At 44.3% G+C, this 22,692-nt stretch overlaps 3 protein-coding genes across 5 annotated transcripts; 1 reads left to right on the top strand and 2 right to left on the bottom strand.

Annotated features, from left to right (window-relative positions):
- Positions 1–37: 37 nt before the first annotated feature.
- On the bottom strand, positions 38–4,849 carry LOC146299093 (uncharacterized). Its single transcript, XM_084675326.1, has 14 exons — positions 4,538–4,849; positions 4,289–4,408; positions 3,775–3,894; positions 3,550–3,669; positions 3,127–3,249; positions 2,858–2,940; positions 2,424–2,549; positions 2,288–2,333; positions 2,026–2,159; positions 1,686–1,817; positions 1,399–1,513; positions 1,164–1,298; positions 822–947; positions 38–515 (listed from the first exon to the last, which is right to left on the bottom strand). The coding sequence occupies exons 1-14, from the start codon at positions 4,800–4,802 to the stop codon at positions 379–381; spliced, it is 1,782 nt and encodes a 593-aa protein (XP_084531452.1). The 5' UTR covers positions 4,803–4,849; the 3' UTR covers positions 38–378.
- A 508-nt stretch (positions 4,850–5,357) lies between these two features.
- ahi1 (Abelson helper integration site 1) lies at positions 5,358–16,672 on the top strand. 3 transcript variants are annotated; one of them, XM_084683767.1, is made up of 27 exons: positions 5,358–5,400; positions 5,786–5,821; positions 5,997–6,121; positions 6,238–6,827; positions 6,942–7,111; positions 7,198–7,384; positions 7,479–7,671; positions 7,775–7,870; positions 8,001–8,186; positions 8,859–9,011; positions 9,399–9,531; positions 9,639–9,762; positions 10,165–10,394; positions 10,520–10,626; positions 10,717–10,835; positions 11,224–11,354; positions 11,472–11,612; positions 12,906–13,084; positions 13,419–13,461; positions 13,586–13,632; positions 13,919–14,036; positions 14,486–14,535; positions 14,702–14,746; positions 15,311–15,473; positions 15,608–15,702; positions 15,961–16,040; positions 16,124–16,672. In XM_084683767.1, the coding sequence occupies exons 2-27, from the start codon at positions 5,812–5,814 to the stop codon at positions 16,305–16,307; spliced, it is 3,699 nt and encodes a 1,232-aa protein (XP_084539893.1). In that variant the 5' UTR covers positions 5,358–5,400; positions 5,786–5,811; the 3' UTR covers positions 16,308–16,672. The 3 variants fall into 3 exon arrangements, with proteins under 3 accessions (XP_084539893.1, XP_084539883.1, XP_084539875.1); XM_084683757.1 differs by having other exon boundaries at positions 5,368–5,400; positions 5,751–5,821; XM_084683749.1 differs by having other exon boundaries at positions 5,371–5,821.
- A 225-nt stretch (positions 16,673–16,897) lies between these two features.
- Positions 16,898–22,524, bottom strand: slc18b1 (solute carrier family 18 member B1). The gene is made up of 14 exons (XM_084683780.1): positions 22,132–22,524; positions 21,794–21,933; positions 21,265–21,360; positions 21,101–21,174; positions 20,797–20,944; positions 20,346–20,502; positions 19,838–19,974; positions 19,652–19,753; positions 19,471–19,562; positions 19,108–19,203; positions 18,943–19,017; positions 18,719–18,812; positions 17,741–17,790; positions 16,898–17,583 (listed from the first exon to the last, which is right to left on the bottom strand). The coding sequence occupies exons 1-14, from the start codon at positions 22,163–22,165 to the stop codon at positions 17,517–17,519; spliced, it is 1,362 nt and encodes a 453-aa protein (XP_084539906.1). The 5' UTR covers positions 22,166–22,524; the 3' UTR covers positions 16,898–17,516.
- Positions 22,525–22,692: the final 168 nt, after the last annotated feature.

Genomic DNA, 22,692 nt, shown 5'->3' with positions numbered 1-22,692 from the left:
TTAATTTCAATTAATACAAATGAAACTTCCCAAACAGTTCAAATTAAAATCCATTTATTTAAGACTCCTATAGAGTACAATAACATCCTGGCACACTTAATCTAGCCTAACTACTGCTTGTGTCTTTCCTCTCCACCTCCCTAGGTACTCATGTTTCTGTCAAAATTGTAAAAACCTTTCAATCTCTGAACCTGTATAAAACTTGAAATAAAAACACATGCAGTTTTCAATCTACTTTCTTGTTGAGATTAACCAATATTAACATTGTACCATGTAACATTACCAAAGTTGCAAACATGAATCATGGCATCAGTAAAAACAAAAAGAAGTATAACCATTTACAAAAAAACTGTACACATCCAGGTTCTAGTCTCTGTTTTACGGAAGGGGAGACTCAGGGGAGGAGAGGGGGGGAGGCTGCTGGATCCTCTGCAGAAGATTTCTGGTTTGTTCCGTCTGCAGGTGAACCTCCATCAGCTGCTCCTCCAGATTAGCAGCAGCCACAAAGCCTCCATCTACAGCCACCAGGAACACCACACAACACCCTGCATCAGCACTGGGCTAACAGGCACCACACAACACCCTGCATCAGCACTGGGCTAACAGGCACCACACAACACCCTGCATCAGCACTGGGCTAACAGGCACCACACAACACCCTGCATCAGCACTGGGCTAACAAGCACCACACAACTTTCTGTGATTCCTGCTAGTCACTACGTTATGTACTGTGGTCATCTCATAGAAACTAAGATGGGCCAGGGATGTTTTAAATAAAATGTTAAGTTTACAAAGCATGGGCTTAAACTATGCATACAAACCTTTCTTAAGACTGCATAAAGTGACGATGCCAAGTTGCTGGAATTTAACTTCCTGTTTTTTGAGGAAGGCCAGCACATATGCAGAGATGGCGGGATAGTGAGGACGCAGCAAATAGACGACATCACCTAAAATCATCGCATGACAGAAAAAGCTTATATAGGGTTATGTGTTTAATTAAATATGTGGAATGAATCTTGTGAGGCATATTGTTTTTTGTACTTTTGTTGTTGTTGCACCTCCAAAATATCGGCTAAATATGCCGGCATGAGGAGATAAAACGTTTGTACTTTAAAACATTTATATCATGTCTATCATGGATGACAGTCAATTTATCAAATCACCATTTATTTGTAGTTTGCTGACGATGGAGGCGGAATAATATGACAACTCTTGATTTTCCATCTGTCCGGACAATGTTACAAGTCTCAACATGTGGTCAGGGTTCATTTCTGTGGCCAGACGAGACTGAAGCACTTCTGGAAACACAAGAATTCAGAGTGTGAATACAGTCGTTTATTGTGACATGGTTATCGACTCCTCAGAGCAACAGAAAATGTTCATCGACTGCAGACTCACCCCGGCTTGTCAGATGATGTAAACAAAGTGTGACACACGCCAAGTCCTCTTGAGTTGCCACGCTGGAAACTAGGACCTGGAGTAGTCCTGTTAGACACTCACTCTCCATTAGCCCCTGTAGAGACATGGGGGATTTCATTGACACCTCATGACTGTGTGCACATTTTAATAGTTCTATATATTTGACGTTTTGAAATGCGTAGGAGTAGAGTAGGACTTAATGATCACAGAAGGTTCTGTGTACATGTGAAGAGACACCCTCCAGTGCTGAGCGGGGCTGGTCTAACCTGTACACCGTGTCTGGTCGTGCACAGGTTGGTGACAACAGCAGCACTGTGTCTGATGACGATGGAGCTGGACCCATGGCTGACCAGCAGGTGACCTATGACCTCCAGCAGGCCGTCATCTACCAGGTTCTCCTGGAACACAAAGTCAAGACAGGGCCTTGAGCCGGGGGTACTGCATGATGACTTAAAAGGGCTTTGCTGAGATGTCTATGATAATGCATTGAGGAGTCTTCGTAGAGGGTGAGGGGTTATACTCTATGGGCACCATCTTTTCATGGGGCCTAAACTTCCTGACAACGATCGCCCTGATGGGAGGGTTTCACAAGATGAGCAGTCTAACGTTGTTGGGCGGGTGTGTAGTCAGTTGAGAGAGCAGAGTGATGGCAGACTCAGTCACAGGGAGAGCAAACGAGCCCAGCAGGGCTCTGAGTGACGTCACAACACCCAGCTCCAGCAGGTGCTTCTGGACCTCAACTGTGTACAGAGAAACCAGACCTGGAATATCATGCCAATGTCACTTATTTACAATCACAGATTAAGATAGTAACTTAAGTTACCAAGTTAAATCATAATATGATTGCATGATATTGATTATGTTTTACCATTTACTGAAAGGATTTTGAGGCACTTCCAAGCTTGTGACGAGTTCTGGAAATGAGATGAATTCCTTTTTGATTTGGATGTACAGTCGGAGTGTGATCTGAAACAGATCTCCTCTCTGCAGGTGAGATGTTTTACCTTCTGCACAGAAGAGGAGGTGAGCATCAAGAGTGACTTCAGCAGGAACTGGTCTCCGATGCCCAGCATTTTCGGATGATGCTCCTGGACTAAGGCGATGTTGCTTAAAGCAGAGCAGCTGTTGAACTGAAATTTACAATGATTCATCAGAAAAAGTCCACAAAGAAATGTACAATATGCATTTACTGTACAAGTCACTTCAATCCTAACACTTGAGACATCTTTTAATTTAAATAAATGTAACGTATTAATTCAGCGACTCTTCGACTCCTACACTGAAGTGACAAACTTCAATGGATTTAAACCTGGGACTTCTTGATCTGCAAGCAAATGGGTGTCCCTACCACTGAGCAACTCCTATCCCCATAAATACAGTGGAAACATAATTCCACCACACAGACAAACCCTGTGCGATGTCAGTAGTGGCTTGTTACCTGGATCTCTGAATCTGATGACTGCAGCAACAGAGACAGAAAAGGAACAGCGCCCTCTTGACATAATGCCCTCATCGACTCCTCTACAACCAAGAGGGAGCCATTAAGAAGTTATTTGTGATATGGATCAGACATTTGATACAAAAATATTATAATATGCGCACGCACATTGATGGCTATGGTAATGAAAAATGTCAAAGATGTGCATGTGTCAACACATGACAAGTTTGGCAACACATCGCTCCACCCAAGTCCTCAAATGTCGTCACCTGACTGAGTGAGGTTGAGAAGGGCCCAGACTGCATTCTGCTGAACCCGTGAATCGTATGATTTAGCTAAAACCAACAGTGGAATCACTCCATCAGCTGATACGATGGCTTCTCGGTTGGACTCTAATGGAGAGAGGAAGTCCAAAACCAAAATCTGTCAAAATGAGCTGAGGTCAGTGAGATTGTGTTGCATGTAATGTGGCATAAGATTAAAATATTGGCTCACACCTCTGACAATAGAACAGAACAGAATGTTCTGTACAGAATGTGCCTGTTCTCTAGGACACCTACATACCCATAACAACAGCATATCAACAGCTCCACACATGTTCAACTTGATCAGCTTGATTCGACCAACTCACAGACAACAACATTTCTCATCCCCAGACACACCAACCTGTGCATGAATGAACACACACATACCTGATGAGGCCAGCATGGCAGCACAGGCACAGGAGTTACACTGGACTGTGGGGTCCCCAGACTGCAACGTCTCTAGAATGGGTACCAGCAATCCCACCTGTACCACCTGCTCTTTACTCACTGAAACACAACATGTACGATTGACATCCAGCAGCTACAATACACACCATCTGTCATCACTGACCAGAGTTCAAATTAGAGTTTAGTGACAGTTGAAGTTCCTACCGTTGTTCTTTACCAGCAAATTGACCAGGGACAGAGAGATGGCCCTCTGTGTTTCCAGGTCATTAGACAGAAGCAGGGAAAGGTAAGGCTCCAGGAACGCGACAGGTAACATAGTCTCCACTGTGAGTAGACATTCAAAAAAACAACTTTGTCATCACAGCTGCAGCTAGCATCAGAGCCCAGAGCTCTCTTTCCCTTCTCACTGTATCCTTTTCCCTGTATCCATCCCCCACCTGACTGTTCTGATAAAACCAACACCATTTGCATAATACTGGTCGCAGGTCCCCGCTACCACAGTCATCCTATAACAATGGAAACCTGAGCTGCAAACATGGTGGTCTTAGCAGTCCACAGCCACTGTTTTCCAAGTCACTGAACCAAGACTCACTAAAGGACTAGTCCGTCAACTAATAATAATAATAATAACAATATATAGGCCTATGTTTGTAATTAAGTAATTGGAGTCTGTGACTAACCATGGATAATAACAGTAGATTGGTCTTAGGTCACTTACAGTGTTGACTAATATGTAAGTAGTACATGGATGCAGCCCCTTGAAGGTCATGGTTTTCAGATGCTGCTAAGGTTTTTAATGCATGTAGACATTGTTGATTGAGGAGTGGGGGTTCATTGTCTGTAAAGAAAAAGAAAACAACGTTGTAAATGAATTTCAAAGAGCTTTGACCTTGATAGTCAATAGGCTACAATAGTCACTAGAATCTGATACATTTTCCTTTGAACTTTTTGACATCTGAGAGCTTACCTGTATTCAAGTGCTGTAATAAAGACGTGTAGGCAGAGTTTCGTTGACGTCTCTTGAGGAATCTCTGGGGACTCGAGCTTCTCCTTCTCCTCGTTAGACAACAACATTGGGAGAGAGCCTTGACACATTCCTTTATCTTCAGCTCAAACTCGTTGTATAATCTCTTCACAAGAGCGAAGAAATAATTCAGCAACTCTTCACACTTTTCACATAGTCCAGTGCCCATCTTCAAAGTAGTTTTGAATCCATTTGTCAGAAGGCGCATGCATACCTCAGTGCACCACGCACCTGCCTTGTTATCAAACGCAGGAACAAAGACGTACCTGACTATACGTGCATTCGACTTCATGCAGCACCGGCGTGGCCTACAGCCGCTGGAGGCCCGGCTGACTTGAAGCAGCCAATGGCATTCTCAGCTCCAAGGCAGCCGGTAGGCGCCGCCGGTGCTGCATGAAGTCGAATACACCTAACGTAACTTACCTGTGACCACGTGGCACGTATCCCCGCCCCTTGTGTAGTTTTTTTGGTTTTGTTTGTTTTATTTTGTTCAATTATTTTATTTTATTTTAATTATAATAACTAATTATATGTGTGACTATGCTAATGCTGTATGGAAAAGTAGGCTAGAGAAAATAAAACAATTTAGCATATGGTTTTTTAATATAATATAAATATTTAAAATATTTCTACCGTCACATTTAAGCGTTTTTAATTACGGAGTATTGGTGGATTAAGAACAGCTAATTTCCTAAGGCTACTTTATGGTGAAATCTCGAAATCTCCGCCCCAAGCTCATACGTCACGGACAGGATTTCCACTCCGGGGATGTTGTTGTTTTGGAAACCATCGCAACGGATCCACCGGTAGCAATGGAGATCGTAAATCACAGCAGCTAGCCAGCGAGCTCACTACTCTTAGTTGAATACAAAGCGATTAAATATTATCTATCTTATGGTTCTAGCAAATGTGTGATGTTTGCATATTGCGAGTAGTTCTATCCATTAGTTTTGACTACTTGATACAGTACAGTACACTAGCTAAACAGTAGTAGCTAGCTAGATAGGCTAGCTGACTAGCTAGCACCAGTAGTACAGTACTCACTGCAGTAGCTTGCTAATCTGGTCGAGGTTACCTAGCTAGAGGGCTGTATGAGCTGGCTGGCTTGTTATTAGCCGCCACTGAGACCGTTAATTTACAGCTATCTTTTTTACAGCTAAGAAAATCCTTGTTTGGGTTCTTTGTACGCAGAATGAGTGTCGTACCAGCGTTCAAGAATGCCAGCAGGTGAGTGCACACAGCTCCTTAATACTGTGATTTAATGATAAAGAACTGTAGCAAGCCAGTTACTAGTACCTAAAAACAATATACTAAAAACACTTTGGCTAGCTCTTCACGGCATGTCTTGTTCTATGTGCAACTTTGCTCCATGTATTGGACACTGTCTTTGTCCTTGCAACAGGTGAGAGTGAAGCCCGGGCGAAGACCAGGGCCAGGTTTGATGAGGTCTTTAAGAGATACACTGACCTACCGTCTGATAGGAAAAAGGTGAAGAAAAGGAACCCTCAGCCTCCAGAGAGCATTGTGGTGAGTCAAAACAACATGGTGGCTTTTCTCTAACTCTATATTGAGCATCTTCAATGCATTAGGCCTATAGCTTTGTTTACAGTTTACCGTTACACACCTTGCCCAATCCACCACAGCTCCAAACCTTGAGAAAAGACCTTGACCTTGAGAAAGACACTGAGGACAATGAAACCATCCTCCAGAATACGTACCACCCTGACCAGGGGAGCCCGCGGTTCACCAAGAACAAGCGCAGGGAGAGGGAGGTGGTGGAGAAGGTCAACCAAAACAACAACGGGAACCAGGAGGATGCTCAGCCTCCCAGGGGCAAGAGAAAGAGCCGGAGAGAGCTTCCTCCGCTCCCTCAGTCCTCTGAGGACACCTCCAGTCACATCATCCGCATAGACCGGGACGACGGTGTTGCAAACGCCAAGGGCTCCGAGGCCAAGCCTTGTGTGGAGGCCGACGATGTGGAAAAGGGACCGAAGAGGAAGAGCAAGAAAGGGAGAAGGAGAGCGGACGAGGAGGCCGCTGCGGAGAGCCGGGAGGTGGAGGCGGCCGACGAGCTGATCCAGGAGTACCAGCAGCAGATAGCGCAGGAGGAGGAGAGCGCCATGGGGAAAAGCAGGAAGTCCATCCCGGCCTCTCAGGGAGTGGTGCTGAACAACGAAGTTGGGAAGAAGAAGAAGAAGAAACTGAGGCCGTTGGATACCGAGAGGGGCACGAGGTGTGTTCACTCAGACGAGGAACTAGGACTTTGAATAACGTACCAGAATTGGAAAGATGGAGTAGCGTAAAGGGACTTTGCTTTGCTAACGATGGTCTTTTCTCACCTGTGCAGTGCGGCGTCAGATCTGCAGCATAGCCAGGCGGATGAGGCAACAGAGCTGAGGACCTCTGTGGACAAGACCTCCAACGCCAGGAGCCAATATGAAGACACGGAGACAAACCCCGAAGCTGACTCAATACTGACACAATCCAAAGGGAAAAAGAAGAAAAAGAAAAAGCGAGGTGGTTGAAAGTAAATTTGAACTTATATCTCCCCCAAGTGTTTTTTCTCCCCCGAAGGAGAGTGACTGTTTGTTTTCTGGTCCTAGTGGTGAAAGAAGAAAGCGATACAGAGGTTGAAGTACCCAGAGGCTCTGCCTTTGATGACAGCTTGGTGCTGGGCATCTACATCCACCGTGCAGACAGGCTGAAGACCTCCCTGCTGGTGTCACACCCCATGGTGAAGATCCACGTCATCGATGAGCTCACTGGACAGTATGTGAAAAAGGAAGACAGGTGAGAATGTTGCGCTACCTGTAGAAATCTTGGTGTCAAGCTGTCGAGGTAATGCTTTTATTTTGAAATGTTTCCCCCCTCGTATTTCTTTCAGTCATCGTCCGGTCTCCTCGTTCTATGAGCAGGAGAACGTAGACCACATTCTTCCTATCATGACCCAGCCCTTTGACTTCAAGAAGAACAAGTCGACTATTCCAGAATGGGAGGAGCAGATCGTCTTCAACGAACGCTTTGGCTATTTCCTTCAGAATGATGAGGAAAGCCCTAAAGTTATGCTGTTCTTCGAGGTAGGTAGATTCATTTAAACACCGCATGTTATGACGTTCTTTGCATTGACAGTTCCAATTGCGTTCAATGCAATGAAACCCATGTGTTATTAATATGACATAGGTCCTGGACTTCTTGACCATGGAGGAAGCCAGAGCCAATGTTGATGTTGACAAACATGAACAGGGATTCAGGAAAATTGCATGGGCTTTTCTAAAGGTTGGTATCAGAGAATAACCCTGCATTTTACTTATCGGTTAGTAAGTAATAAATATAATAATTAAGTTATATATATAAAAAAAATATATATATTATCACATTGACTTGTAACATGTTTTCCTATGTACAGCTTGTGGGTACCAACGGGGTGCTGAACATCGACAGCAAACTGCGCCTCCAGCTCTACTGCCCCCCTCCCCGGGCTAGAAGACAGCCCCAGACCATTGAGGTGGTGGACTGGTGGAGAAGATATCCCCGAAACAGATATGCCTCCACCCTCTACATCACCGCGAAGGGCCTCAAACTCCCTGATCACGTACGTTTGGCCTCGCCAACAGGCCGCTTGTTTTGCAACTCTGACGTCAATTGATCCTATATCGTGTAAATTCACTGGTGATGTCACCTGTGTGGCTGGTGTAATCTCAGCTCTCCATCTATTCAAACCAAAGAGTGAAGTGGATTATCTCTTTATTGACATTATAGATCATGTAGCTTAATTTATAATTAGTTTGTTTTAAGTTATTGAATTGATGTACCAGGTCAAAGAAAGACATGTTAGAGATGAGTGAAAATGTGTTAATTCAGAACAGGGTAGAAGTGAGTGAAGGTGTGTTGACCCAGAGAGAAGAGGGTAGAGATGAAGGTGTGTTGACCCAGAGAGAAGAGGGTAGAGATGAAGGTGTGTTGACCCAGAGAGAAGAGGGTAGAGATGAAGGTGTGTTGACCCAGAGAGAAGAGGGTAGAGATGAAGGTGTGTTGACCCAGAGAGAAGAGGGTAGAGATGAAGGTGTGTTGACCCAGAGAGAAGAGGGTAGAGATGAAGGTGTGTTGACCCAGAGAGAAGAGGGTAGAGATGAAGGTGTGTTGACCCAGAGAGAAGAGGGTAGAGATGAAGGTGTGTTGACCCAGAGAGAAGAGGGTAGAGATGAAGGTGTGTTGACCCAGAGAGAAGAGGGTAGAGATGAAGGTGTGTATGCCCTCTCCCCAGGTGGACCCCAGTATCCGCTCCATGATGGCTCTGCAGCAGGAGCGAGGGAGCACCTCCTTCAGCGAGCTCCAGAGCGAGGTCACCAGGAGAACCACCACCCAGATGATGGACAGCAAACCAGCGGTGCTGAAATGGAGCCGGGTGCCTGGCCAGGTCTGGAGTGATAACAAAATGCATATATGTAACCAGGAAAGACCCATTGAGGTTAATACCTCTTAGGCATGGGCGACCTGGCAAGAAGGCAAACAGGAAAATAGCATTGTGTACATAAACTATTTCCGAAAAATACCAGATAAACACAAAAGATAATAGTCACAAGTTAAAGAAAAAAAGGTAGCTCTCCAGGAACAGATTTGAATTTCCATGATCAATACCTTCGCGTGGTTCCAATAATCCTGTCACAAATATTGTATATGGCTGTTGAATACATTTCAGCTGCTCAGCGGGGCCAGAAAGGTCCCCTCAACCCATGACGATACGCCCAGATGAAGCAAGCTCTCTCCGGCTGTATTTCCTGACAAGTTGTTTTTGCTCACCCAGGCCTGCCGCATCCCTAACAAGCCCTCGCTGGCGTTCAGAGGAGGCCAGATGGGCTGCTTCACCGTCCGCTTCTCTCATGACGGGAGAACGCTGGCGGCTGCCTGCGCCGACCGAGATGCCTTCCCCGTAGTCGGTGAGCGGCTCTGCCACCCTTCTGCTCTCAGAGCCACGTTCAGGTAACATGAGAGGGAAGAGTATAGAGTCGTGGTTGAGACGTCTTGGCCTCTCTCTTTTCAACAGTGTACGAGATTCCCTCTGGCAAAGTGCTGGCTGCCTTCAGTGGCCACCTAAGTATTGTGTACGATCTCTGCTGGTCCAGAGACGACCACAGTCTGCTGTCAGCCTCCTCAGATGGCACTGTAAGGTATGTCTGGAGAGGAAGGGGGGGAGAAAAGAGGGGGAGGGAGTGGAAGAGGAAGAAAAAAGAGTGAGGGAGGGAAGAGAAGAGGGGAAAAGGAGAATGAGGCAGGGATCCAAGGCAAATAAAGAAAGAGAGGAGGGAAAAGAGGGTGGAAGAGAAAAGAGAGGGAGGGCAAAGGAAGTAATAAACTCATACTGTCATACCTCCACAGCTCCTCTAGAGGGCGTTTGTGCTCTTGATATTCTTTCCAGATTTCTTTTTTAGCTCTGTTTACACAGGACCTGGACTGTATTATTTGAATATTACCACCACATCTCAGTATCTTATCAATTACCATGGTTCTACGTGGGTATCCATGACAACCACAACACTCTCCCATGACGCATCTGTCTTCCCCTCCCTCAGAATGTGGGACGTGGAGAGGCTCCAGGGCATCGCCCGGAAGGTTCTCCCTCACCCTTCCTTTGTGTACTGCGCCCAGTACCACCCCACGGCCCAGCATCTGGTGGTAACCGGGGGTTACGACTTTCTGGTGCGGGTGTGGGGAGTGAACGTCCGTGACGTCAATGGCGTGCTGCTCCAGGAATTTGAGGGCCACAAGAGCTTTATCAATGCTCTCTGCTTCGACTCCGAAGGTGCTCGTTTTTTAAATGTGGCTAGGCTAGCCTGGGCTAGGAATGTCACAAAGGTAGTGACAGGATTTGTGGGTGTCATCGCGTGCCGGGTGTCACCGTAACGACCCGGCTGTCCTTCCACGCAGGAACCAGGATGTTCTCCGCCGACAACTCGGGTCACATCATCGTCTGGAGGACGACGGTGGCTGACTCCTCCCACCAGCGCCCCTGCCGACACTGGCTCGTCGAGAAGGTCTGAGGAGAGACGCGTCGAACAGGCTCCGCACAGCCCCCCTCCGTGAAGTCTCTGGGTGCAGCGCTAACACACTCTCTCTCCCTCCAGGAGATTGGAGAGAGTGACCTCGGTGGGATTCCCATCAACACGTTACAGGTCCACCCCAACGGACGGCGCCTGCTCATCCACGCCAAGGACAGTGTCGTCAGGGTCATGGATTTGAGAGTGTAAGTATCTGTTGTGATCGATATATTATTGAGATGATCATAAATTGCGTTTGAGTATAGTGTTCAGTAGGGTTAAAAGTTTGAGAGCGTATTAAACATTGAATGGGGGAATTGAAGATTGAGAAAGCCAGAACATTCCGAGACATCACAAGCTTTTGTGCTCTAAATATTTTGCTGGCAATAAAACAAAATAGAGGGACATGCCAAACACTAAGATATTCTGAAATTCATGTCATTTTACATATACATTCAACTTTTCCCCCCAAAATATTAAGCTGATGATTATCATGAATGCTTTTTAAAATTACATTTATAAACAATGACACGATAGTTTCCTGACATATGGTGTAAATATGGAATACAAGTGTGATATTTGGGGTTGTCTCAGGCTGGCTGTGAAGAAGTACAGCGGAGCCACCAACTACAGAGAGAGGATCCACAGCACCTTCACGCCCTGCGGCAACTTCATCTTCTCAGGCAGCGAGGACGGCATGGCCTACGTGTGGAACGCAGAGACCGGTGAGGGCACAGGGTCGACCCGCCGCACCGCGGGGCAGCTGGGAGCCGTAGTCCTTTTGGGTCCTTTTCCCTGTCGAGTCCTCAGAGAGCAGTTGGGTGTGGTTTGTGTGTGTCCAGGCGACCAGGTGGCGGTGTACTCGGAGCTGTGTTACCCGACGGCGCTCCGCGGCGTGGCGTTCCACCCTCAAGAGAACATGGTGGCCTTTTGTGCCTTCGGTCAGAGCCAGCCGGTGCACGTGTACGTCTACGACCGCAAAGGTGAGTGAATAGTCATCATGCTAGTGTCAAGTATACACACTGTAATAGTCATCATGCTAGTGTCAAGTATAAACACTGTAATAGTCATCATGCTAGTGTCGAGTATAAACACTGTAATAGTCATCATGCTAGTGTCAAGTATACACACTGTAATAGTCATCATGCTAGTGTCAAGTATACACACTGTAATAGTCATCATGCTAGTGTCGAGTATAAACACTGTAATAGTCATCATGCTAGTGTCAAGTATACACACTGTAATAGTCATCATGCTAGTGTCAAGTATAAACACTGTAATAGTCATCATGCTAGTGTCGAGTATAAACACTGTAATAGTCATCATGCTAGTGTCAAGTATAAACACTGTAATAGTCATCATGCTAGTGTCAAGTATAAACACTGTAATAGTCATCATGCAAGTGTCAAGTATAAACACTAATAGTCATCATGCTAGTGTCAAGTATAAACACTGTAATAGTCATCATGCTAGTGTCAAGTATAAACACTAATAGTCATCATGCTAGTGTCAAGTATAAACACTGTAATAGTCATCATGCTAGTGTCAAGTATAAACACTGTAATAGTCATCATGCTAGTTTCAAGTATACACACTGTAATAGTCATCATGCTAGTGTCAAGTATACACACTGTAAGAGTCATCATGCTAGTGTCGAGTATAAACACTGTAATAGTCATCATGCTAGTGTCAAGTATACACACTGTAATAGTCATCATGCTAGTGTCAAGTATAAACACTGTAATAGTCATCATGCTAGTGTCGAGTATAAACACTGTAATAGTCATCATGCTAGTGTCAAGTATAAACACTGTAATAGTCATCATGCTAGTGTCAAGTATAAACACTGTAATAGTCATCATGCAAGTGTCAAGTATAAACACTAATAGTCATCATGCTAGTGTCAAGTATAAACACTGTAATAGTCATCATGCTAGTGTCAAGTATAAACACTGTAATAGTCATCATGCTAGTTTCAAGTATACACACTGTAATAGTCATCATGCTAGTGTCAAGTATACACACTGTAAGAGTCATCACGCCTAGTATAAAGGATACACACTAATAGACATCATGCCAAGTATAAAGTATACACACTATAAAAGTCATCATGCCTGGACTAAAGTATTCACACTAATAGTCAGAATATATCAAAGTATGATCATTGTTATGACTGTAGATGAAGTATACATACTCTACCACTTTAGTATGCACCACAGTAGACTTAATTTAGAGTGCTTATCGGTGAGCCTGTGTGGTTGTGTTTGTGTGTGCAGTGGCCCAGATGGAGGTGGACAACCTGCAGGTCCAGAGCAGGGTGGGTTCTGCTGGGCCTGGCAGACCCCCCCTGGAGCACGCCACCCCCACGGACGCCACCACCATGGAGAGCTTCCCCAGTTCGGCCCGCCTGGACCTCAAGATGCAGCGTGTCAGGGAGAAGCTCGACTCGGTTCTCGTACGTAGCCAGGCTCGTTTGGTTGGGTTATTTCTGTTTGATTTGAGTCCCCGTAAATCGTGTGCATGTGTTATTTGCTTTCATCACTTCATGTTGGTTGTCTTTGTCAGATAACTGGAGTGTAGGAGTCCCTGTAAATGTAATGTATGTTGTACTAGCTCAGTCCACAAACCTGGATTTGGACTAACTCCTAACTAACTCCTCTCCTATGCTGACCAACACACAAACCTGGATTTGGACTAACTCCTAACTAACTCCTCTCCTATGCTGACCAACACACAAACCTGGATTTGGACTAACTCCTAACTAACTCCTCTCCTATGCTGACCAACAGGAGCCACATATAAACACCTCAATGGGATATGTATCAGAACAAGGTACAGGAGTTACTGTAGCGGCACGCACACAGCTGAATTCTGGTAGTTGTAGTTCAACAAATATGAATTGGGTGTGTGATTAATGTCCCTGTTGTCTTATGGAGTCCCTGTTCTCTGTTTATAGACAAAATGGGATGGTCTCAGAGGGGGCGGAGCCTGGTGTCTGACTCAGTAAGATAAACTCTCGTGATCCCAAAATCCTGTCAACTATAATGCTAGTTACTTGAGCCACACAAAGATAAAGATGACAGATCAGTATCTGATCGCTGTTTAAGCTGGAGATGAGAGAAGCACAGATTGAGAATCAATTTGTGCCTGCCATTTAAAGATCTTTCTGTATTTTACTAATGTTGGTTCGTTGAGATCTCTATAATAATACATACTAATGTTCTTATATGACACATGAAATTCTCTTTGATATCCTCTTGTGATGATCTAGAATCCCGATGTGTTGCAGGTGGGTCTGAACGCCTCCCTGCCTCCCCCCTCCCTCCTTTCTCCTCACTCCAAGCTGCAGTTGTCAGACTCCCTGAGGGGTCAGCTCATCTCCCAGGCCTCCCTGGGCCCCCACTATCGTGAGTGTCGCACACACGACGACACCGCACTGCTCTTCCTCTCAGACAGGCTGACCCCCTCTGGAGATGCCTGCTCTGAGAAGGTTACTGGGTCACCCCGGTGAAGGATACGTCTTCATCGGCTGTGTCAGCAACCTTGTGGGACTTTTGGTCTCCCGTGATTACGAATTTAGGTCAGGTTTTGACAAAAGAGCTTATGTAGAGCATTCATGCGGAGCGAGGCATTTTAAATGCCGTGCTAGCAGAAGGGATTTAGCTAAGATTGAACATTCCCGGTCCTGAGTACAGAGGTGTGGATCTGCAGACATGTACAGCGTGCATAAGGACCAGGACGGGCCTCTTCTGATCTTCACCTGTGTCCGTAGGTGGAAAGACGCACACAGAATAGTGTCTTCATATCTACAACATGTCAACTTTGTTTCTTCTTTTTCTCCTACTTGTGTCTGAAGGAGGGTTCAGTCCGGTTGGCCCGCGTCACAGAGAGACCAAGCTGCAGTCGGTGAGGCTTCTTGTCATCATAGCACACTTAAGTGTTCTTGCTACTTATTTTACTACATTAGACTTCCATCCACACTTTTCATATACTTGAGAGGTATAACCATAGAGAGTGTAAGTAGAACTTATAGTATGCGATTGTTTACAAATGTGACTTTTCTTCTTTTCAGAGTCTCTCTGATCAAACAGGTCCCATCATACCAGCCCAGCACACGGTAAAGGAAAACTGTTGCTTTGTTTAATATTTAACATTTTAGCGAATGCCAGCTCATGGTTTCTTTGCTGTGGCAGATGGGTCTGCCCCATTCAAACTGATTCCCCTCCGGCATAAAAAGTGTCAGGCCAATCAGGACCGTTTATCTGATGTGGGGCGGGTACATTATTATGACTGTACAGAGGAGAAACATTGAGGCAGTTTCAGTTAGCAATTTCATTGCTGTGATGGGTTGTATCTTTGTAATTCTATCTAATTGCATCCAGAGGCATCTGTGTCCGTTGATAGCTTTAATCCAAAGCGACGTACAAATAGAGCAGGTATGAAGTGCCTCAGATAACGATGGACTAGAAGGAACAGTGGTTAGTCCCAAGGAGCAGTCAACATTCTTACCAGACACAATGGCTTCCTTGAGATAACAACATTGCATCATTCCTCAAATAAGACAAGCGCATCAAACACGACGGCAGTAGCAACCATCGTACGGTACATACATGATTTAGATGACGTGAGCTTCGTCATTTTAGAGCAGGCCTCTGATCTGAATGCTCGTTGGTTCTCTCAGGTCGTCTCTCTCTATGACTACACTGCGAACCGGTCTGACGAGTTGACTGTGCTTCGTGGTGATGTGATCCACGTGCTCTACAAGGACAACGATAACTGGTGGTTCGGTCGTCTAGCCAATGGACAGCAGGGATATTTTCCAGCTACCTATGTGGCAGAGGAAGGTAAATAAACGTGAAAAAACCCCGCAAGTATTGTAAATACTTGATTTGATTTCTATTGAAACAGTCTTTTCTGTATTTACGACAGGAAGTGTCTGAGATGCTCAGGTCTTTTCTTGCTTTCGTTTCTCCTCCAGGAGACGTCAACGAGGACGTGTCCAAGACCCTGGAGGCCCAGTCGGCTCTGTCCGAACGCACAGAGCTTTCAGCCGAGAGGTCGACACCCACCAAGGTGACCCACGGCCTCCATCTGTTTGAAGCATGCTGATATATGTCTGGGAGGTGGCTGGAATGCAGTTTTCTTCTTCAGTGTTCACCCTGTTCTCCAGACCCATTGTCTCCTGCCTGTCTGCTTGCTCCTTTCTCATCTTATGGCCTCGCTCGTTTGAATCACTCATCGCTGTTTCATTTCTGGAGTGATATAAAAGAGTTGTGTGGATCTTGTCTCTTGGTCCTCCTCTCATCGTCTGGGATTCCCGTCCCACTGCAGGTGTCGGCTATCATCAGTGCCTCCGGGGAACTCAAGTTCATCTCTGAGCAGGACACAGATCCTGAGTTACCCGTTCCCAAGTAAGCCCCTCCTCTCCCTCAAACACTCCTGTCCCCCCCACCCCCCATGTCAATCGTTCTGATGTATTTGTGTAACTCTGAAGAACCAGGAAGAAGAAGAAGAAGGTGAGGAAGCTGGAGGTCCAGTCCCAGGCCACCTCCTCCGACCCGGAGGCTGCAGGAACAGCATCAACCAGGGGGGCAGCCAGGCCTGGGGACAGGCCCCTCCCCAGGAGACCGGGACCCTCTACAGGACAGGCCAACAGCGCTTTCGAGCCTGACCCCTAGACCCCATTAGCACAGAACAGATTCTGTTTGTGCACCAGGAGTGCACAAAGAGAGTAGACAGTTTTTTTTTTGTAATGTTTTGATACATTTATGTTTGTATTTATTGTGGTGAATATATCTCAAATTCTCATAAGCAGTGTTTTTTAACCAGACATTTATGTAATGCTATAGAGCTATTTTCTTAGCCTGTCAGAGATTAAGAACGTTTGTAACCCTTTTGCAGTAGCATTTAATAATAGTTGCCAAGTGGGTTTTGTTGTCTATTTGTATCCCATTTTTGTCTTAATCAAATGTGGATTACTGGAGTACTGCATCTGGGTAGTATATTTTGTAACCATGTTCAATACATTTCTTGACACTCTAAAGACTTTTCCTTCTTATATGTTTTGCCTCGTAGAAGTGTCAGAATTTGGCATAATGATTCTCCAAATACCATGGGAACCTTCATTTTGCCATTTTGATTCATAAAAATGATATCACAATACTTAGGCTGAAACTAATGTGCTTCATGGACAATGACCATGAATCAAGCCTACTCATAAAGTAACTGAACTGGTTATTCTGTGTCCCCCGCCCTGACGAGGATCAGCAGCCAGGAGCTGCCACACACGGCTCAGCCACGAGCAATCCTAGTCATGGGGTGTGGAGTGGCCTGGCGTTAACACACTGTGTTGCACAATCACAGCACACAGGTTTACATTGCAACCTGTTACCTGAGCCCTTTGCTATTCATTGCACAAACGGTAATCTGAAGACAATTCACCTCAACTAAGAAACGGGAGAGTGATGAGCGGGCTGGTTGGTTGAACGGCAGGCTGGATAATTGGTTGGTTGGTTGGCTGGCTGACGCCTTGATTAGCTGCATCTGGGGGTCAACACCTAAAGATACTACTGATAACTTATTTTCTTCACCCTGTGTAGTTAAACCAGATTGAGGGGTTTTAAGTGTCAGACAGTTTGGTTCTCCAGTTCACTTCAAACTACATTTCAGATCAAAACAACATAACCCTTATTAGTCATTGATGACACAATGTGCAAATCCCCATGAATAAACATTACATTCTGCTGCTACAAAAATGTAATTTACACATCAAAGACTTGTACAATACATACACATAAAAATCTGATAGTTTTGCTTTGCTTTGCAAGACAATGTTCCATGCAGAACCCCGATGGAGTTCTGTTGTGTCTAGTTCAGACAGCCACTGGTCAGAGATCAGTGTTGAGAAGAGGAGTCCTTTCATTGGTGGCTTCAAACCTGCTCTCATGTGGAACCCTGGGGTCCAGACAAAACAGCACAGTCAGCCCAAGAACCAGAGGAAATCTTGATTTAGGGATCAGCCAATTTACAATGAACAATAACTTATAAGAATTCAATTATACAGGGATTTTCTTAATTTTACTACCTATTACTAAATTGTAATAATGATTACCTCAGATAGGAGATTCTTCGAGAGAGATAGTACAAGCCAAGAAAGGAGGCCTAAAGATTAGAGGAGAAGGTTAACAAGTGAATATTGTCATGTTCACATATCATACCAAGCCTCCTTGTTCAACCAGCTGCCTTATTGTTCCTGTTACAGTTGGTCGATGTGAACTCTGCTACCTCCGTCATCAACCAAATGTCAACATTTCTGCTCTGATTGCGCACTACAGTATGTTAATAACCCATCCATTCTACGCCCCCTGACTTTGATTACACCCCAATTCTACATCAAAGTATTTTGTTATATCTCAACGTATTGCAGTACACACAAAGATGAGACCAGCACCTACTGTGCAATCTAATTCAACAATGCGACCACTACCTGTTATTGTGTGTGTGTGTGTGTATATATATACATATACACATACATACATATATATATATATATATATATATATATACACATACATACATATATATATATATATACACATACATACATATATATATATATATATATATACACATACATACATATATATATATATATATATACACATACATACATACATATATACACACACACACACACACACACACACACACACACACACACACACACACACATACATACATATATATATAAATAATATAGCCTTCAGGCCATAATACAACTGAATTACGTATTTTTTTTTAATAATTGACATTCTAATATAACAGATTATATAAAGTGACAGAATCCAACCAATGCTATTAAATCAAGTTTACAGCATAAACATGGGTTCTGCTTTAAATATCTGTGGGGTCTGCTTTCTGAGGGGGACATTTCACATTGTGGACCACTTAGGTTTCCTGTGAAAACCACAAACATCTCGGAATCCTGCCTACTCCTGCCATGTAATAACCTTGACAACATGTGTGTAAGGTACTGTAACAGATCTGAAACATGATGAGCAAAACGAGCTGAGGTGTAAGTTGCACTCACCGCCAGAAACGCCAGTCCTCCCTGGATGGCTGCAGCCAACTCAAAACCCAGATGTTGCGTGAGAAAGCCACCGAGTGTTGGACCACAAAACATCCTACACAAAATAAAACAAAATCTGGACATTTAACCGTAAGGCTCTACCTTCACCTTCTACCATCTGTTTATAAAATGGATATGAAAGACTTAGTAGTGTGAGGTACAACTGTGTATTTCACATCACTTACCCAATGGACCAAACCGCTCCAAACAATCCTGACACCAGTCCAAGTGTACCAAGCCCCTCCTCAAATCCATTTTCACTTCATTTAAAAAAGGACGACAGTTTGGTGTCGAGTCGCATTTGCAGTTGTACAGTAAGCGGTACAGTAAATCAGTGTCAGGCCACTCACAGTGCACAGAGAAGCATCTCTGGGTAGGTCGGGATGGCTGTCATGCCCAGGGAGAATCCAATGAGGCCTAGCATGAACACCAACAGCCAAAGCTGACTAGACACAACAGATTTCATTAGTCCTGGTATAATCCTTCGTCCTGGTTAATACTTTATTATTTATTTGTGCTAATGTGTTTGTTTATTTTTTACCTGGAACTGGAACTGATCATACATTATTAGGTGAATTGTAGAATTTCCACCAGGATCAGTAAAAATTGAATCTTTTAATATTTTGAGTAAACTATGTATTTTAAGTCTCTTTTTCATACACTAGAAAAAAAGGATGCATGCACAATAACATCTAACACTAACTTCTGCTCACCTTTGAATGTGTAATAGTGGGAGAGGGCCCAGGAAGCAGAAGGCCAGCGCTGTGGTGAAGCCTCCAACCACCATGAACCAACACCTGGTCGACTAGAACAACACAACACGTCCATGAGTACACAACCACACGCAAACCACATCCCCACTGGCACTGTAGTGTTGGGATTTCTATGACTTACAGGAAACTTGTCACTAATAATGCCCAGGATAGGCGATGCCACACAGTAAGGTAAGGACAAGCCTAGAAGGAGGAGTCCCACAAAACCTGGGGAGAGATTAAACTACAAACACGTGCAGAAAGTCAGAGCTGCACTCAAGTCACATGACGCCCTTGTTTACATACTCCAAAGGAAACGTTCTTGTACCTTGTCAATGGCATACAAGGACAGGGTGGCGTCCAGAAAGCCCAGCCCAGAGCTGAGGGTAAATATGATGAAGCAGATCAGCACAATCTTCAGATGAGTAAACAGCCGGAAGAAGGAATCCTTAGTCGGATCAGCATCTGGGTTGTAAGATAAGCACAGCAGTAGAGAAGCTCATTGTTTCCATTTGTTCATTTAGCAGGTGCTTTTATCCCCAGCAAATCAGGAAATGAACATGCAGTAAGAGCAACAGATAATCAACTCCAGCAGTATTAATCCAAGGAATATTCTGGGTTTATATGACATGGCAATATCATATCTCAAATACAACGTCACAAAAATGACAACTTTGCATGCATCACTGATGCCACCTCTTCCTCACTCAACAGACAGGAATGCATTAAGAAATGATCATGACATCACATACGTATAACATGCTAAGTCATTACAGCAAGATTGCATTTGAATAAGATAACAGGAATGGTCACATATCTTGCATTAAAGGTCTTACCAAAGTGTGGTAGTATATAGATATTGAAGGGGACCATCAGAAACAGGAAGCAGCCCAGCGTCATAAAGGGAACCTCATATCCAAATGACTGGTACAACCAACCCCCGAGAGGCGGCCCCAAAATGAGACCCAACCCTGTAAAGATCTCCAAGCTCCCCTGGGAGACAAAACACACCGTAGTCACACCACTGACAACCACACATATGGAGATGCAGTTTGAATTATTCCCAGCTTTGTTTCATTTTTTGTTCATTTATTTATTTTATTTAGCAGAATCCATGCAATTGTGTAAGCATATGACTTAATAAACGGCCATTGCCGCAGGGGACTATGACCACAGCTCTCCAAGTACAACACACATAAACAACCCAGGACAACAATGCTCTTCTGTTGGCTCATGATTCTTATACCTAAACAACATACCACCCAGACAAGGGTGGGCCAAACTCACCAAAACAGTCGCTATATTGTTTGGGAAAACTTTTGCTGAAACTGCAAAGGAGGACGTCATGGCTGCAGCGAAGCCCACAGCGTCGACAGAGCGTATGATGAAACAGAGCACGATGAAAGGTGTTCCTTCGGGAACTCTGTCCAGCAACCTGCAGAGAGCAAGAACAAGGAAAGACGGTTAGGAGAACACCATGATGAGAGTCGTCAGTGGCTCCTAGACTGTCAAGCTTTTTCCTTCTGTTCCTGGTGTTTGCTCTGAATGATGAAGTTATTCATAACACATGTTGGTAAGCAACAGGACTCACCCAAAAATAATTGTGCATCCTGAAGAGACAAATAAGCCTGCAATAAGCATGAACTTCGCCCCTATCTGGACAATCTGAAGGGATGGGGAAAAACAATTTTGTACATGTCATGTTGCAAGTGTCACTGTTTGATGACTGGACATACAGTACTTGAAGATACTTACATATTTACCCAGAACCAAGGCACCAATCAGATTGCATACAGCATAACACCCAAAAATCAGGCCAATGGTTGTCTGGTTCACTCCTTTCTTTACTGCCTTTGTTGGGATAGTAAATAGAACAATACATGTTCAATCTGTATCCAAAATGAACACACGTTTACAAAGAGGAGCCCTTAAACGTTTTTATAAGACAACTAACTTTGATTTAACATATCTTCTTAAAGGTTTGTATCACGACTGAAGGGCATCCTGTCACCAGGACAGTTTTAATGGGATCACCCCTTCAAGTGTTTGGCCGTTTTATAGCCCCCATTGTTAAGCCTTTTTTCTGATGTCAGACATCAATCAAGTCAACATTCCCCTCAACAGATACTCTACCAAATATCAAACTAATTCATTTTAAAGAGTAACAGTATTTTTGGACGGGGAGGGGGGGGTGGGTCCATCAGACCACATCACATGAGCTACTTTCAATTGATACAAACAAATACACATTTACTCAAAGTGATGTTGCTCAACATTAGCTTACCTCGCTCGGGAAAAATGGTCCTAAAATGGAGTAGCAAATCATTGAGCTGAAGTTTACAGACGCCATAGATATTAGTGTGAGGATCTGCTGTCTTGACATCCTTGGACGAGGACCTGTCGATTCCTCTGGTTTCCTGTCCTCTAAAGCGCGGCAGCGCGTGAGAAGAACATAATCAAGGAATATCAGACCATACAGCCCGATATGAAGCGTGCAAGCTACATTACAGTGAATCACAGTCTTAAACTTTTCACAATATTTACTGGGTATATAAGTCCATATGTGTATATTTTTTGTGTGTATGAATTGAAACACTATAACCAATTTGAATTTGCTCAAACCTGTTTCCTGAACATCAGTGACACCTGGATCCATCTTATAGATATGTTCCCGTCCCGTAATTTAAGTGATAAATGCCAAGAATTTCTGTTAGAGGCTAACGAGAAAGGATAATTCGTGGTCCCAAAACTCCGAATACTTTAACTCATGGGTAATCACGTAACGATCACATTTTCATTGAGTGAGGTTTAATATAGTATAGTTTGACCATTACATTTGTTTGCGCTTGAAAGCCCCGATGTCATGACTGTATCCAGCTTGTCCAAGGTTAGATCCCGGTGCCTTTTGCACTTGCAAGAAATCGCAAATTGTAGGTTTCAGCTGGGGCGGTGTATTGACGCTCAGATCCCTCCTACTTCTTCCACGGTTATACACGAACGCGCTCCTCAGCCTCGGTTTATATGGAGTCAAATTAGGGTCAATACTATTTTGCATCCGTAGAAATAGTTTTGCATCCGTAGAAAATGATTTGCATCCGTAGAAATAGTTTTGCATCCGTAAAAAAAGTTTTGCATTATGCAAAATATTTTTAACCAACACTTTTTTACGGATGCAAAACGATT

The sequence above is a fragment of the Hypomesus nipponensis genome, chromosome 3 (genome assembly GCF_054491055.1).
Source record: "Hypomesus nipponensis isolate SF chromosome 3, ASM5449105v1, whole genome shotgun sequence".
NCBI classification, from domain to species: domain Eukaryota; kingdom Metazoa; phylum Chordata; class Actinopteri; order Osmeriformes; family Osmeridae; genus Hypomesus; species Hypomesus nipponensis.
This window is presented reverse-complemented; position numbering and strand designations above follow the sequence as displayed.

What these genes read in the sequence shown, in the direction of transcription:
- slc18b1 (XM_084683780.1), bottom strand. Translation starts at nt 22,165, where the DNA reads ATGGATCCAGGTGTCACTGATGTTCAGGAAACAG. An exon ending in GAGGACTGGCGTTTCTGGCG is followed by an intron (nt 17,791 to 18,718) that starts GTGAGTGCAACT and finishes TCTAATCTTTAG; the next exon opens with GCCTCCTTTCTTGGCTTGTA. An exon ending in CGAAGAATCTCCTATCTGAG is followed by an intron (nt 17,584 to 17,740) that starts GTAATCATTATT and finishes TCTGGACCCCAG; the next exon opens with GGTTCCACATGAGAGCAGGT.
- LOC146299093 (XM_084675326.1), bottom strand. Translation starts at nt 4,802, where the DNA reads ATGCGCCTTCTGACAAATGGATTCAAAACTACTTTGAAGATGGGCACT. An exon ending in ATTACAGCACTTGAATACAG is followed by an intron (nt 4,409 to 4,537) that starts GTAAGCTCTCAG and finishes TTTTCTTTACAG; the next exon opens with ACAATGAACCCCCACTCCTC. An exon ending in CATCAGATTCAGAGATCCAG is followed by an intron (nt 2,550 to 2,857) that starts GTAACAAGCCAC and finishes TGTAAATTTCAG; the next exon opens with TTCAACAGCTGCTCTGCTTT.
- ahi1 (XM_084683767.1), top strand. An exon ending in AGGGTCATGGATTTGAGAGT is followed by an intron (nt 10,836 to 11,223) that starts GTAAGTATCTGT and finishes GGGTTGTCTCAG; the next exon opens with GCTGGCTGTGAAGAAGTACA. An exon ending in CTCCCTGGGCCCCCACTATC is followed by an intron (nt 14,037 to 14,485) that starts GTGAGTGTCGCA and finishes TTGTGTCTGAAG; the next exon opens with GAGGGTTCAGTCCGGTTGGC.